The sequence below is a fragment of the Onychomys torridus genome, chromosome 5 (assembly GCF_903995425.1).
Source record: "Onychomys torridus chromosome 5, mOncTor1.1, whole genome shotgun sequence".
NCBI lineage: Eukaryota > Metazoa > Chordata > Mammalia > Rodentia > Cricetidae > Onychomys > Onychomys torridus.
This window is the reverse complement of record NC_050447.1, coordinates 18,312,199-18,329,531: the sequence shown is the minus strand read 5'-3', so window position 1 is coordinate 18,329,531 and position 17,333 is coordinate 18,312,199. Positions and strand designations below refer to the sequence as shown.

The 17,333-nt window shown below is 38.0% G+C and overlaps 1 protein-coding gene across 8 annotated transcripts in view; it reads right to left on the bottom strand.

The window, feature by feature from the left end:
- Positions 1-17,333, bottom strand: part of Chd9 (chromodomain helicase DNA binding protein 9) — a 185,841-nt gene that overhangs the window by 105,111 nt on the left and 63,397 nt on the right. For 2 of the 8 annotated variants that reach the window (XM_036188240.1, XM_036188241.1), the window contains exon 1: positions 27-412. The exons of the other annotated variants lie outside the window; for them this stretch is intronic. In XM_036188240.1, the coding sequence (XP_036044133.1) occupies positions 27-56 (30 nt within the window). In that variant the 5' untranslated portion in view covers positions 57-412. Of the gene's footprint in view, positions 1-26; positions 413-17,333 lie in introns of those variants that run through there. 8 annotated transcript variants of the gene reach the window in all.

The window sequence follows — 17,333 nt, the reverse complement described above, 5'->3', positions numbered from 1 at the left end:
TCCCACTCATTCAGGCTTTCACTTACCCTTCCTCTTGGCCTCTTCACTGAAGACATTTTTGGCGTCAGACAAAGGCTTGCCCTCTGCTTTTTCACCACCCCAGGCAGTGCTCAAGAAAAAAGCATTGAAAGAAGATTCCTAAATGGCCTATTTAGCAAGCTGCAACCAAGAGATGCACAACCGTCCACAAATACACATTTTGATTTATCAACACATTCCTGCCTTGGCAAGTTTATATCCAGCGTTCATCCTCTTTAGCTCTGATAAAGGCTGCAAGCCCTCCTAAAAGCTGTTTCCTCAATAGCTGTAAGCAGATAGCCAGATTCCAACAAAGCAGAGAAAGAAATGAATGCACAAAGCATCAAAATGCATCAGCATGAATATTAGAGATGTCGTTAAAAATACTGACTCCTTCTGCGGAAGTAGGCCAGCAGATGGTGCTACCAGTTATTATTCCATTAGACTGCAGTTTAACCCCCGACGGACTGCTCTTCCCTCCGGAACACATTAACTCTCAACCTGCCACTTTCTACAGTCAGCTTTTTAAAAGCACACATAAAAGGATAGTTTTTTTTTAAAATTATCTGGGAACTAAAATAGTAGAGAAATGGCTTCATGTGGCTCAGCATTTTTTTTAATCCAGTGCAGTTTTTACCAGAGAAAAATACTTTTCTTCCCAAAATTCTCATGAAATATTTAGACAACTAAAAAGTAGCTGCCGATAAACAACAGGTTAAAGAGCAGGTCATGCAAATGAACACTAACCAAGTGACTTTTCAGAAATTAAGTATCTTTGGGTGTCATCTAAAGGCAGCAATAACAAAACAACTGTTATTTCCTAAGAAATGAAACTAGCCGGGCGGTGGTGGTGCACGCTTTTAATCCTGGCACTCAGGAGGCAGAGCCAGGCTGATCTCTGTAAGTTCGAGGCCAGCCTGGTCTACAGAGTGAGATCCAGGAAAGGCACAAAGCTACACAGAGAAACCCTGTCTTGAAGAAAAAAACCAAACAAAACAAACAAACAAACAAAAAACAAAAGAAATGAATACTGATAGCAGTATGAAAACAGTGTTTTATCACTGTTCCTTTTGGAAAAACCAAAGGTTAGGGGAGAAATTCAACACTCTCTGAATAGTCCTACAAGGATCAATCAAGCTGGGCAACATGTAAAAAGAGTGTCAAGGCAGAGGAGCCCTAGTCTCAAGGAAAGGATCACAGTGACAGAGTGATTATGGATGGAAAAATTTATAAAATTATTAAGAGCTAATATGTACTTAGTAATTAGTTAGAGGCAGGCACTGTCCTAAGTATTTATGGATATTAACTAATTTAATCCTGAATGAGAAACAGGTAATAACATTAACAAAGAGACGGAGGACGGCAAACAGAAGAGGACAACACTCTTGTGGCTCTTGTTACAGAATGACAGAAAGGACATGGGAGCAAACACCTACAAAAATATTGAAATAAGAGCTAAAACTAACTGCTTATGTGGCATCAAGTACTATTCTCACAAATCCTAATAGATTGTATACATCGTTCTAGTTAACATTCAAGACAGATCTGTTTCAGTTCTGTACTGCTCCTAATTTTAGTTTGCAGATAAGGACACTTGTATAAAAGAAGTGACCATGGGGTTTGGGGATTTAGCTCAGTGGTAGAGTGCTTGCCTAGCAAGTGCAAGGCCTTGGGTTCAGTCCTCAGCTCTGGCAAAAAAAAAAAAGAAAAGAAAAGAAAAGAAAAGAAAAGAAAGAAAGAAAGAAAGAAAGAAACAAACAAACAAACAAGGAAGGAAGGAAGAAGTGACCTACTTAAGATCCATGGTTCAGCATTTAAGAGCAATAGCACTTTGGCTTCTTAGTTCAGTTCCCAGCACTTCACAACAGCCTGAAACTCCAGTTTCAAGAGGCCTGATACACTCTTCTGGCCTCTGTGGGCACTAGTAACACACATGGTACATGCTCACGAAAAAACATACATTTAAAAAGATCCCATTGCTACTGGTAGGGGAATATGGATTATAAGACAAGACAACCTCCTTAAAGAGACCATGCTTTATAGCTATGTCTTATGGCATATTAATTCAATTGTAGTAATTTATAGGGATTAAATAAATACAAATAAAAGTGAGCATCTTTCTCAAAATGTCAGGTTGGTAATAGTAAAGATAGGATTTTTTTAACTCTTTGAAGCACCTACTCAAAGATGCAAAGACTAGTAAAGTATGGATGGTCTATGGTTGAGTTACAAGAAGAGTCAACAGTTGGTTCTAGACAAAGTTCTGTTATATGGAAAGATAAAAGAAATAGGAAACATGGTGGAGAACGTGTATGTGTATGTAATTCTTTTCATCTTGAGTTTCAAATAGTGAGCACTAACATTTGGAAATTGGAGCTAGATCCTTAAACAGAGACCAGTCCGGGTTGAAAGAGGAAATGGCTCAGACATTAACCAGTAAAGCAAGGCCATATTTAAATTCCCCGTTGTTCCCCTTGCTCCCCTTATTCTCCTTAGTGCTCAAGTCCCAGAGCAAGAACAATCCCCAAACCACCTCACTTTCTTACAAAGCTTCTCAGCAGCTTCCACTACCTTACTCTAACATTGTAACTGCTTAACAATTAATCTTTTTTTTTTTTCTTTTCCGAGACAGGGTTTCTCTGTGTAGCTTTGTGCCTTTCCTGAATCTCGCTCTGTAGCCCAGGCTGGCCTCGAACTCACGAAGATCTGCCTGGCTCTGCCTCTCGCGTGCTGGGATTACAGGCTGCGCCACCACCGCCCGGCTGACACTTAATCTTAACAGAATAATAATCAAGCAGTTCTGCTACTCAAATTCAGGGTTTTAAACTATGTCCCCACAAAGGGAAAGTTATTTTCCAATTTATGTAAAATAAAAATACAAACACAATGCTATCATTTTAAATACTTCCTCTTCCTAAATGTTAATCAAATTCTGTCCAAATCTACTTGATGATAGTTTGTTTTCCTCCTCCTCTCTAAAGCCTCTGTTATATTAATTTCTCATTTACCACATTGGGATTATGTAGGAAAATGTCCTTATTTGTAGGAAATATTTATTAAAGTATTTGGGGATATGGAACATCAGATCTGCAACCTTTGTTCAAATGAGGTAAAGTACAAGAACTTCTTTTACTCCACTGCAACTTTTCTGTAGGTTTGTGATATGGTACTTGTTTAGCATGCTTGATGCACTAGGCTCAACCCCAGTGCCAGAATATCAATGAATAAACAAATGAATGAATTTCTCCAGTCACAAAAGTATATAAAGCAAATAACCCATAATAACTTGAAATCACAATTCATAAGAAGTTTTAGTTGTCAATAGTAAGCTGATGTCATAGTTTTTACTTTTAGTCAATGCTGGCCTTAACTGGGGGCCCTAGATATCTTCACAACTGGAATTATAGGAGTGTGCCACACTACCACACCCAGCTAAGAGTTGCTTTTAGAGAGAAAAGAAATTACACTTAAGGCAAATATGTTCCTGAGTTTTGTCTTAATTTATTTTCACAGTTTTTAACGTAAAGTGGAGAGATCATTTTGCTTCATTCTCCTCATATCTGTGACCTGTAATAGTTATAAATTAAAATGCTAAATTTTCATCTCGTGATTGGAGTATCTAGCTTTCCTCAGTAGTTAATGATGACATTGCTTTTTTTTTTTCTTGTTAGGTTAAAACTTTTAGTTTACAGTGATATGGTAATGCTTTTTAAGTAGTGTCTGTATTTTAATCACCAACTGACAGCTCAAGCAAATAGATAGTCTTAAAAGTTGTGTTTAAAAATAACAGTGTCTGGGTAGTGGTGGTACATGCCTTTAATCCCAGCACTTGGGTAGGAGCAGGCAAATCACTGTGAATTCAAGGCCAACCTGATTTACAGAGTGAGTTCCTAGACAGCTAGGGTTACACAGAGAAACCCTGTTTTGAATGAATGGATGGATGGATGGATGGATGGATGGATGGATGGATGGATGGATAGATGGATGGATAGATGAATAGATAGATAAAAGATTTTGCGAGTTTTTCCCAACTTATAGGAAAAAGCAAGGAGAAAAAAATATAATAGATGCAATAGTAAAATCCAAAGGTAAAAAATAAATTGCAGAATTTGGAAAATCTATTCAAGATACGGGACTGCTTCTTTCACAAAGAAAGGGAGGGAGGGAATCATAGACCCATATGAAGGACAAAACTTAAAATGAGAGAAACTTAAAAGAGTTATCCACCAAATCCAAAGCATGAACATTGTATATTGATCTGAACAAGTAAAACTTGAGTGCACACTTTCAACAACTGGGAAAATCTAAAGTCTGACAAGGTATGACTATGAGATGACACCATTGAAAAAGTGGCTGCTAAAGCTGGGTTGATCCTTGACTTTTGTGTACACTTGAAATGTCAGCACAATTAAAATTGAAGTTATATTCTAAAATAAGACATACTTCATCATGACAAGAAAACTAGATGCATGTGGAAGAATGATAAACACTATTAAATCAAATGATGTGTTATGCTAAATATATTTAGACCTTATGCAGAGGGAATCAAAGAATCAATAAATGATTATAGAATAACAGGAACCAGGGATGCTAGCACACACCTATAATCTCAACACTCGGTGGCACAGGCAGAAAAGTCACAGGTTTGTAGCCAGCCTGGTCTATACAATAAGCCCCTGCCAACTGTTATATAGCAAGGCCTATCTTTAAGAATAAATGTCTGAATGCTCAGAGGCTAAGACAAAAGGATTGTAGGAAGGGAAAAGCAGGGGAGGGAAGAAGAAAGGGAGGGGAGGAGGGGAAAGAGATAGGTAGATAAAGAACAGTGTATAGGGTTGCTAAAATACCAGAATACTGACAACTTAATTTACAATAAAGCCATACATACATACAAACTTACATATATATATACATATATGTATATATATATATATATATCACTCTCTATATATATTACCATATATACCTCATAATCAGTTTGTGTCACTTTTCAATGTATCCAATAGAAAAGTATGAATTTAACAATTCAAATCACAAAACCTTATCAAGTTCATTACTTGCTGAAAATAATAAACATTCTGAATTCCTTAACACAAGAAGTTATTCTCAGTATAATAATACAGAGTTAGGGGCTTGAGAGATGGCTCAATATTAAAGAGTGCTTGTTGCTTTTGCAGAAGTCCTAGGTTTAGTTCCCAGCACCCTGATGATGGCTCACAACTGCCTGTAACTCCAGTTACAGGAGACCCAACACCCTCTTCTGGCTTCATGGGCACCTGCACACAAACAGTACACATATATACATGCGGACACTCACACAAATGCTGGGTGTAGTTGTGCACAGCTTTAATTCCAGCACTCAAGAGGCAGAAGCAGATGGATCTCCAGGCCAGCCTGGTGGTGGTTTTTCAAGAAAAGGTTTCTCTGTGTAGCCCTGGCTGTCCTATAACCCACTCTGTAGACCAGACTAACATTGAACTCAAGAGATTTGCTTGCCTCTGCCTCCCAACCGCTAGGATTATCTCCTTTCTATCATGAGCCATCATCATTACTCTGCATAGCTTGCCTGTTCATTTGTTTTTAAGCTATGAGGCATCATTATACTATGGGCTTTCAGTTTAAGACAGTAACTAATACTCTTTACGAATGAAATGGACTAGTGTTTTGTCAGACATTGGGTGGGATCTTTTTATATGTGCATGAATGTGTTTGTGGAAGCTAAAGGAAGATGTCTGGTGTTCTCTATCATTCTGTGCCCTTTTCCCTTAAAATATAACTTGTAGCTCAGCATTTATAAGCGAAAATGGTAGCTAACAAACCCATCAAACTTGTTTCTGTTGGGGTTACAGGTAAGAATAGTCACACTAAGCTTTAAAAAGACAACATGGGTGGGTGCTGGGGATCTGAAAACTTAGCTCTCATTTGCACAGCAAGCATTCTTACCTACTGAGCCATCACCTCAACCCCTGATGAAATCCCCCCCCCCCTCTTGGCCTTTCATATATATTCATAAATATCTATGGACACCTATATATTGAGTCCTAGTCAAAAAAAATTTCAAAACACTATTCTAAGAAGTTGATGAATGCTTTCATTTCATTTAGTGGTGTGCTGGCTAGTTTTATGTCAACCTGATACAAACTAGTCATCTGAGAGGAGGCAACCACAATTGAAAAAATTACTCCATAAGATCGGGATGTCAAGGAGGGATGCTGCTTACTGGCTTGCTCCACTTGACTTGCTCAGCCTACTTCCTTAAGAATACAGGACCACTATCCCGGGGCTGGCACCACATGCAAAAGGCTGAGCCCTCTCACCTCATTCACTAATTAAGAAAATGTTCTACTAGGGCTGCAAAGATGGCTCATAGGTTAAGAGCACTGCTTGCTCTTCCAAAGGTCCTGAGTTCAATTCCCAGCAACCACATGGTGGCTCACAACCATCTGTAATGACATCTGGTAGCCTCTTCTGGTGTGCACGGATATGTGCAGACAGAACACTGTATACATAATAAATAAATAAATCTTTAAAAAGAAAAAAAAGAAAAGAAAATGTTCTACATGCTTGCCCACAGTCGATCTTATGAAGTCATTTTTTCAATCGTGGTTGCCTCCTCTCAGATGACTAGTTTGTGTCAGGTTGACACAACACATATAACACAGAAAAGAATATATTATGAGGCTTTAAAGAAAATTTGATGCTTGGGGCCGAAGAGATAGCTCAGCAATTAAGAGTACTGGTTGCTCTTCAGAAGATCCTGGTCTGCTTCCCAGCACCCACATGGTGATTCACAATTGTCTATAGCTCCATGTCTAGAGGACCTGATACCCTCTTCTGGCCTCCACTGCAAGTACATGGCACACAAACACACACGGAGGCAAAAGACCCACAAACATAATATTTTTAAGTTAACTTCTAAAAAAATAAATTTGCCCCCACTGAACAGAACACTTGTGTCAGTTATATCATGCCTCCTCCAGCAATATAATAAAGTACCAATACAAAATTACTTTCTAGGTATTTTAAGTGGGCCGAGGACTTCTGGAAAGTTACATTTTCAACTAAAACCTCAACAAACCAAGACTAGGTTGATCATGAAAATACCAATTTCTTTATGTACTGTTGAACAAAGAATGTTGCTCAACTACTACTACAATTATCAACATGATTTAGAGATGAAAACTAACATTTGTGCTAATACAGGATTTCAATCTGTATTACCTTATTTAATTCATCCATCCCAGAAAACAGTTTTGTGACAGAAGTTATTATTCCCACTATAAAACAGAAAAACAGCCTGGCTGTGGTGGCGCACACCTTTAACTCTAGCACTCATGAGGCAGAGGCAGGCACATCTCAGTGAGTTCGAGACTGGCCTGGTCTACAGATAGAGTTCTAGAGCCACACAGAGAAACTCTGTCTCAAAAACCAAAAATAAAATAAAAGAAGAAACAGTCTTAGGTAAAACCCACAATCTTATTAAATTTATGCCAGCCCACCAGTGTCTTTCAGCCTTTTCTTTTCTACCTCCTTTTTTTTTTTAGAGACAACATAGTCACCATAGAAGCAACCTCAACATAGATTAGGTCTACGTTGGGGGTGACAGAGCAGCACACACTTACTTGGTGATTTCTGTGAGACTCTGATAGCAGAAGGGCAGGCACCCTTCCTGTTTGTCTGCCATTATGAAACGCTATACTACCATTTTCTACACTAAGTCAATTAGAATACCATAACGTTTATACTCGAGAAAACTGGAGGACAAATCTATGAGCAAAAACTAAAACTTGGGCTGGAGAGATGGCCTAGTGGCTAAGAGTGAGAGGTTCCCTAGACCCACTTGGTGGCTCACAACAGTGAGAGAGAAAGAGAGAGAGATAGAGAAAGACAGAATCTAGCAAACCAATTTCTATAATATCCTAAAATAAAAGAGGAGGAGAGGAAAAAAGATAAGACACATGCCCAAAGGAAACAATTAATAAATGTGTTGTTTTAAACCACTAAATCACAAAATTTAAACCAGCACAATCTGGTATCACACAGAATTAGAATTAATATATTTGAGCTGGACATGGTGGCATATGCCTTTAAACCTAGCACTTGAAGTAGACATATCTCTGAGTTCAAGGCCAGCCTGGTCTACAGAGCAAGTTCTAGGAAAGCCAAGGCTACATAGGAAAACCTTGTCTCAAAAAAAAGGTGTGTGTTGAGGGGGGGGGGGTAATCCCTCAAATTACATCCATGGTATTAGGAAAATGACTGAATCATGAAGGATCTGCCCTCATAAATATCCATTCATGGATTCATGAGTATCAGAAAAGCGGCCATGCTCCAGAAGCAAGCTCTCAGGCAAATAATGTAATTGAACTGTCCACAAAGCAGATGTCAACACCATGCTCTTGGTTTTCTCAGCTTCTAGAATTGCTCGGTCTCTAGTATTTTGCTATTGCAACAACAAAAATGACTAAAACAGTGCCCTTTCTGAAAAAGGCAGCCTAGTAAGGTCTATTCAAAAATTCACTTTACAGCCATTACAGAGTATGGCTTAGGGCATGAGACCCTGAGCGCACCAAGTACACAAAGCTTACTTTTGGATACTACCTTTTATTATTATATGTAACTTTACTGCTATACTTATCATATTACATTATACTTATTTATAAGCAAAGGCCATATTCAATTTGTAGCTCTAGAACATACCTTATGTTTGATGGTTTCACATTTAAATTCACAACCTACTAGATATGTTGTGAATTTAAATGAGATAATTCAATAAATAGCTCTTAAAACATTAACAAATAAGCACTTAGTAAAGGCTAGTATTAGTTTTTTGTTTGGGTTTTTTTTTTTGTTTTTTGTTTGTTTGTTTGTTGGTTGTTTTTTTTGTTGTTGTTGTTTTTTGTTTTTTTTTTAGAGACAGGGTTTCTCTGTGTAGCTTTAGAGCCTGTCCTGGAACTCACTCTGTAGCCCAGGCTGGCCTTGAATTCACAGAGACCCGCCTGGCTCTGCCTCCTGAGTGCTGGGATTAAAGGTGTGTGCCACCACAGCCGGACTTTTTTTTTTTTTTTTTTTTTTTAAAGATTTATTTACTTATTGTGTATACAGTGTTCTGCCTCCATGTGTACCTGCAGGCCAGAACAGGGCACCAGATCTCATTACAAATGGTTGTGAGCCATCATGTAGTTGCTGGGAATTGAACTCAGGACCTCTGGAAGAACAGCCAGTGCTCTTAACCTCTGAGCCATCTCTCTAGGGCCTAATGCTAGTATTAGTTAATGTGATTAGGATTAATGTTTCTTATATAAAGGAATCTAGAGACTGGGTGTGTATAGCTAAGTGTCACATACTCACACAAGGCCCTTGGTTCAATATCCAATGCTACAAAACAACAGTATTCAATAATAACATGAAAACCATTTTTTTTTTTTTTTTTTTTTTTTAATTTTCAAGACAGGGTTTCTCTGTGTAACAGTCCTGGCTTTCCTGGAACTCACAGAGATCGGGCTGCCTCTACCTCCCAAGGCTGGAATTAAAGGCATACACCACCACAGCCCAGCCCATAAAAGAAATTTTTTTTTTTTCCCCCAGAGCTGGGGATCGAACCAAGGGCCACTGAGCTAAATCCCCAACCCCTATAAAATTTTTAAAATAGGGAAAAAGTATTTGAACAAGCATTTTACCAAAACAAAAGAATGTCAAATAAACAAAGGTGCTCACATTGTAAGACATTAAAAAAACAAAAACAAAAACAAAAACAAAAAAACCTTCAAACTACCTAATTATAAAAGTACACACTAGCCAGGCAGTGGTGGCACACCCCTTTAATCCTAGTACTCAGGAGGCAGAGGCAGGGGGATCTCTGTGAGTTCGAGGCCAACCTGGTCTACAAAGTGAGTGCCAGGACAGCCAGGACTGCTTCACAAAGAAACTCTGTCTCAAAAAATAAACAAACAAACAAACAAACTTTATTTATGGAGGTAGGATTGCACATTCCAGTTCAGGGCTCACTTCTGCAGATACTCTTCCTAGTCAGCTTGCTCTGGGAGCTATTTCTGCTTTTTGAGACCAGAATTCCAGGATGGATGCCAATTTCACACTAGCCTTGAAGCATCTCTCCATTTCTATTCTGTTTTTATTAGTATCAGTTCGTGTTCTCCCCCCCCACTCTCTCCTGTATATGTCTGTGCATGAGTGCATGTCTGTGTAACAGCCAACTAGATATGGTTGTAAACATCTGTAGCCCAGAACTCAAGCGAGAAGCAAAAGCAAGATTACTCTAAATTTGGGGCATATCTGGTATGCAGCAAATTCTAGGACAGCTGGATCTGTGTAGCCTTAAAAAGGAAGGAAAGTTGGGAAAGAGGGAAGGAAGAAGAGAGAGAAAGAAGGGAAGGAGGAAAAAGTTGTGATGACCTTGGGAATGTACCTGACCTAGAGAGTTTGCCTAGTATATGAAAGGTCTTAGAATATATAGTAACAAAAAACCAAAAAAGCTATCGTTTTACACATAAATTCTTTCTAAAAATGTTCTTTGATGATTCAGTGGGGTTAAAAGCATGTACAGCTCTTGCAGTGGACCTGGATTCAGTTCCCACCACCCAGATCAGAAGGGTCATATACCCTCTAACTAAAGTTCCAGGGGAATTAGTGCCTTCTTCTGGTCTTCAGAGACACCTGCATGCATGTGTGTATACACTCACACAGGCATAAACATACACATATAAAAAGTATCTTTTAAAAGAAGTTTTATGGTATGCTGATATATGAAATGATACAGACAAATGTTCCTGAAAAAAAATACAGAAACAAGAGTAGAGAGACAACATAGAGTCATAACAATGTGCTTTTCTGGCATCTGCAAACACCAGGCACACATGTGGTGTCCAGACATACATAAAGGCAAAATATGCACACACATAAAATAATGTTAAATCATTTTTTTTAAAGGCGGTAATTCCTTTTTTTTAAAGGTTTATTTATTTATTGTACATACAGTGTTCTGTCTGCATGTGTCCTTGCAGGCCAGAAGAGAGCACCAGATCTCATTACAGGTGGTTGTAAGCCACTATGTGGTTGCTGGGAATTGAACTCAAGACCTCTGGAAGAGCAGTCAGTACTCTTAACCACTGAGCCATCTCTCCAGCCCCTAACAAATCTTTAAACAAAAAAGAAAAGAAACATGAAACTGAATGATAGCCACACAAATGCGCGCGTGCGCGCGCACACACACTGATATTCTTATCATAGACATTGAATACATAGCATGTGCAAGATAAAAGAAAGAGTAAATAAGAAACTACCACATATTTGTGAGAGACAAGTCAATATGAACAAAAGAAGATTGTCCTCTTGAGGAATAAAGTGAAGAAGGGGCAAGACACTTTCCAAGGGAGGAAGAGAATCATACATAAGCAGTAACAAAGAGTTTTGTCCAGTAGACTTGAAACTGTTAGATATTAAAATGCTCACTCACAAGATGGTGAGGCACTATTATAGTCCTTCCTCCTCTAAACATCGGGACAAACACTGCTCAATCTCCAAAATCCAAATGCACTAGAAAAGTAGTGGGAAAGGCGCATACAAGGACTGGATGAGGCACAAGTTTGAGAAACCTTTGATTCAGACTATAGACAAATCCTATACTTTGTCAGCTTTAAATCATTTTGGTTAGTGTGTCAGTTGGTTGCTGGTGGTTTGTTTTCTGTTTGTTTTTTGTTTTGTTGCTATTTGAACAGACAAAATATTTTTAAAAATTGAGAAAGAAATTGTATTTTCCTCTGCCAGGCAGAAAGTTACATTGTAAACGATGATAACTGGCAACAGAGAGGTTCAAGCAGTAATCTATCCTTCAAGGGAAAAGACCTTAAGAATGAGTATGAGAGGGTTTGAGAGATGGCTCAGTGGTTAAGAGTGAGTTCTCTTCTTTCTAGAGGGCCTGAGTCCAATTTCCATCATGCCCATCAGATGGCTACAACCACCTATAACTCCAGCTCCAGGAAATCCAATAGGTGTGGTCTTGTGGGCACTCAATTCATGTGTACACACATACACATAATTAAAATGAGTTCAGTAGTCTGGGTAGTGGGACATGACTTTAAATACAGCATCTGGGAGTTCTGAGGCCATTTTGGTCTACAAAGGAGTTCCAGAATAGCCAAGCCACAGAGAGTAACCCCATGTGAAACAAAATCACACACACACACACACACACACACAAAACAAAAAGAGTTTGGGGAACCACTGTGGACAACATTCATTGGTTCTGTTGTAACTTGTAATTCAGAAAGTGGGAAAGGGGAAAGAACATTGTTCAATATGTCATTTTAGAATACACAGTATTTTAAATAACAAACTTAATAAAAGCAAACATAAAAACATTCCACTGAATACAGGTTATGAAAATAATGTAAATATTAATTTTAACCTACTTTGTTGATCTTACTTATTAAAAGCAAAACATATTTGTCTCCTCTGCTGTAAGATATGAGAAGTCTACAAATGCACTAACTTCTGGCCAGAGATTAAAAAAATATTTTCTAATTAATTACATTGTTTACTAATACAATCATCTAGATAGCCTATTAAAACCAAAGAAAAGGTAAAGTTACAACTAATGAATTAAAATCACAGCTAAAACCAAAGTAAAACAAACTAAAGACTAAAGTTGACTGTGGACAAAAATAACTCTTAACCATAAAATAACCACTAATAGAAGGAAAGAGAAAGGAAAGGGCAGGGAGAGTGTGAAATAGACTGAGCAAGTAGATATATTTTAGGAATACAAGCCTAATTCCTCTCCCCCTCCTTTTCTTTCTTAAGGGAAAGGACAGGTTTTTCCCCTTTTGAAAAAGAGCTTTGTTTATTTTGTTTTGGTTTTATTTTATAAATGTTTTCATTTACTTTATAAATATAGGTGTTTTGTTTGTATACATACTGGTATATGCTTGGGCAAAAGAGAGTGTTGGATACCCTGGTGCCAGAGTTAAGGATGGCTTTGAGCCACCTTGGGGTGCTAGGAATTAAACCTGGGTCCTCTGAAAAAGCAGCCAGTGCTCTTAACCACTAAGCCATCTCTCCAGCCTGCCAGCCTAATTTAATATCTAAAAATCAATTCACATAGTATAGCTTGTAAAGAGCCTAGTAAAAATTTCATATTCTATTAAGTGATGAAGAAAAAAATTACCCAAATTCAGTATCCTTTCATGATAAAACTACTCATGATGTAGCAATTAAGAATAAAAGGGAATAGTCAACAATTTGCTAAATAGGACATGTATGTAAACCCCACAACAAGCATCAAGTTTCATGGTGAAATACAGAATGTGTGTCTTAAGACCACATGGTCACCACAATGTCTCTGTGGTGGGAGTCCTGTGAATATATGCCCAGGAAAAGTAGAGCTGGGTCATTTGACAGTTCTAACTAGTTCTTTTGAGATTGACACAGTGCTACACCAGGTCACACTCTTACCAACAGCAATAAAGGTCCCCTTTCTCCATGTGCTCTCCCAACACTTGCTGTCACTTGCTTTCTTAAGAGCCACTGCTCAGGTGAGATGGAATGTCAATGAAGTTTCAGTTACTTTCCTATGTCTAGAGTCACAGATTTGTACTGCTCACAGAGAAGCTGCTACTGCTGCTTTCTTTTATTTTTTCCCTTTTATTTTTTGAGATAGGGTCTATGGAGCTTCAACTTTCCTGAAACTATCTACAGAGACCAGACTGGCCTCAAACTTAAAGAGTTCCTCCTGCCCCACTTCCTGAGTGCCAGAATTAAAGGTGTCTGCCACCATGCCTGGCTCAGCAATGCCAGTTGATAGCAGTTACTGCAGAGACTCAACTGTTCAAACAAACATCTGTGAGCAATTAGTATGGAAGGTCTTTCAATCATTTGGTATGTTCTTCAATTTCTTTCTTTTTCTCTCTCTCTTTTTTTTTGTATGTGTCCTGAAGTTATCCTCATAGATATATTTCATCTTATTAGTTGCATTTATTAACAGATTTCTCTTTTACTGTTATAAATGGGATATTTTCCTTGATTTCTTTCTCAGCAAGTCTGTAAATATAGAAAATAATTTTACATGTTTGGTGCCAATACCAATCACACTTTATAGGGAAATACTCTGCGTTTGGAAAAATAAAGCTGCTCAAGGCTATATGGCTACTAAACAAAAAAAAGAATTTCAATATTTTAAAAATATTTTATTGGAGGCTGGAGAGATGGCTCAAAGGTTAAGAGTACTGGGTGTTCTTCCAGAGGTCCTGAGTTCAATTCCCAGCAACCACAACCATTTATAATAAGATCTGGTGTGCCTTCTTCTGGTATTCAGGCATACGTGCAGACAGAATACTGTATACATAATAAATAAATAAATCTTTAAATATTTTATTATTTTCCTGTGTCATTGTTTGTGTATAGGTGCGTGCATATGAGTACAGGTGCCCACAAAGACCAGAGATGTCTGATCTGGAGCTGGAGTTACAAGCAATATTAACCTAAGTTCAAATAATACATACAAAATTAATCATAAATATGTTAATTTAAGATCCTTGATCTTGTTGGGAAATTCAAATTACACACAAGAAATTGTGATGGAAGACATAATTTTTTTTTCCCCCCAGAGCTGAGGATTGAACCCAGGGCTTTGCACTTGCTAGGCAAGCACTCTACCACTGAGCTAAATCCCCAACCCCGAAAGACATAATTTTTTAAAGTTGTATTTTTGGTGTGTGTGTGTGTGTGTGTGTGTGTGTGTGTGTGTGTGTGTGTGTATTTGTGTATGTGGGGGGGGGGGAGGGAAGGAGAGAGAGAAAAAGAGAGAGAGAGAGGAAGAGTGTTTGTGTAGAGGTCAGAGGACAACCCATGGGAGTTTCCTTTCCTCCTGTGGGTTTTAGGGAATCCAACTCAGGCTGTTAAGCAGGATGGTAAGTGCCCTTACCTGCTTTGCCATCTCACTAGCACTAAATATGTGTCTTATAATAGACATAAAGACGGGTGTTATTAAAACCTCATTTAAATTACTACTTCATTTAATTAAGTTAGCTTTCTTTCTTATAGCCCAAGTTCAAGGTCTGGTCAATTTGAGGTTTTTTTTAAACTAAAAAAAATATGGCTGTAGGCTGTACTGTTATTACAGCTCAGCCTTCGGGGTCTTTAAATAAACTAAACAAACTTTTCATTCTGTTAACAACATTAATAGCTAGAGATGAGGCTCAGTGTTTAAGACTCTTGGAGAGGACTAGAGTTTGGTTCCCAGAACCCACATCATGCAGCTCCCAACCACCCACACCTAACTCCAGCTCCAGGGGGATCTGATGCCTCTGGCCTCTCAGAGTGGACACACACAAACAAATAAATAAATGAGCAAATAAATAAATAAACAAACAAACGAATGAATGAATGAATGAATGAATGGGGGGGATGTAAGAACAAATAACTTGTTAAGGATAGAGGATGTTGGGGGTGGTGGCACACAGCTTTAGTCCCAGCACCCAGGAGGCAGAGACAGGCGGATCTCTGTGAGTTTAAGGCCAGCCTGGTCTACAGAGTGAGTTCTAGGACAGCCAGGGCTATTACACAGAGAAAACAACAACAACAAAAAGGATAGAGGAAATTTCTCTCCTTCACAAATAATCAAGGCTGATGACCAATTTAACTACATAGTCTTTAAGGCCCAATTACTGCATGAAAGAAAACAAACAAACAAACACACAGTGGTATGAGTGAAATCAAAGTGTATGGAAAGCACAAGATATAGTAGAACCTTTTCCCCCCAATCTACAGAATTTCAATATACCAAATCTGTAGCTATTTTAGTCCCTTATATTTAAACAATAGTATAAATATTGGAGTCAGTAAATTATAACTGTTCTCTGTAACAGTGTTCTAAATGCAACATCTCATCATAGAGGGGTATTTCTCTCATTTCTGGTCACCTGTAAAAATACTACAGATTTTTACTTAGGAAAGGAAACTGTGACAATTAAGTCTAACTCTGCTTTTAGTAAATGAGACTATAGAAAGATCTTGTCTAGTGCTAAAATCCACAACTCCATAGAAAAGTCAGTTTTGAGATAAACAAATACATATTCAAGTGGGGGAAATTATCTTCAAATACTGTCCATTTCCCATAATTTGTAAAGTACTCTCTGTATAATAAATGTGTAAGATACTGTCTGTCTACACAGTTAAGCACAATGCACTTAACTGAAAGCTATAATACATGCTTCCTGACTACACACTTGACATCTCCTCCTATAGCAATACCAACAAACCATAGTAAAATATTACTTTGACTTATAATACTTTCAGATTAATGACTCAAATAGAGAAACCTAGTCAGTCATATTTCACTATAAAAAAAAAAAAAACCAGCTATGTGCTCCTGTCAAAAATCTTGATTGTCTGAGTAAGCCAAAGCACAAAATAGAAATTATCAGGGAATTTACCTACAGTTAGAAGATTAATGCTTGATTTTGATACTTCTGTCAAATCTTCTAGATTAAAATGTCTTACTGTAACTAAAAAAAAATAGATTATATAATCACTGCTGAGAAGCTAAACAGACTATAAATGATATTATCTCTAAGATGTCCTAAAGTTACAGTCTTGGAATTTTGAATTGAAATAACCTGTCAAGTTAGTCCAATTTCCACCTATTCCAGAGATCCTACTTTGAAAATGCTGGGCTATTATTCCACTTCCCCGCTTTCAGTGAAAGAACTTTACTGGAAACTTCTTCCATATACTGCACACATTATCTCATTTCTGCTTGATGGGCCTCATTCTGACCTCTAAAATCCTTCAAATATCTGAAGATAATTACTGTGTTTACCTTTGGGACATTCGGTGTTCTCTTACATGTAATCTTTTCAGTTTTTCTGTTTGTTTGTTTTGCCTTAAGATTTTTCACTCTCTGCTAATGGATAATCTATTACCAACACTGCCTGAAAGAAATCCATGTTCTTCTATAATTGAGGGATCTCAACAGAATGGGGGCCCAGATGTGAGCGAGTGCATGCAGAATATAATATGACAAATAACAATATAATTCGTATGTGATTATGTGTGCATGTACATGTGTGCACACAGGTGTGTGTGTGTGTGTGTGTGTGTGTGTGTGTGTGTGTGTACGCGTACACATGCCTACACCCTGGTAGAGGCTGAGGCACACTGGATTACCTATTCTATCACTCCCCACCTTACTTCCTCAAGACAGTGTTTCACTGAATTTGGAGCTCAGCATCTTTGGCTGGCCTGGCTGGCCAGCAAGTCCCATCAATGCTTCCGTCTCTTTCCCTCACTGTGGAGGACTT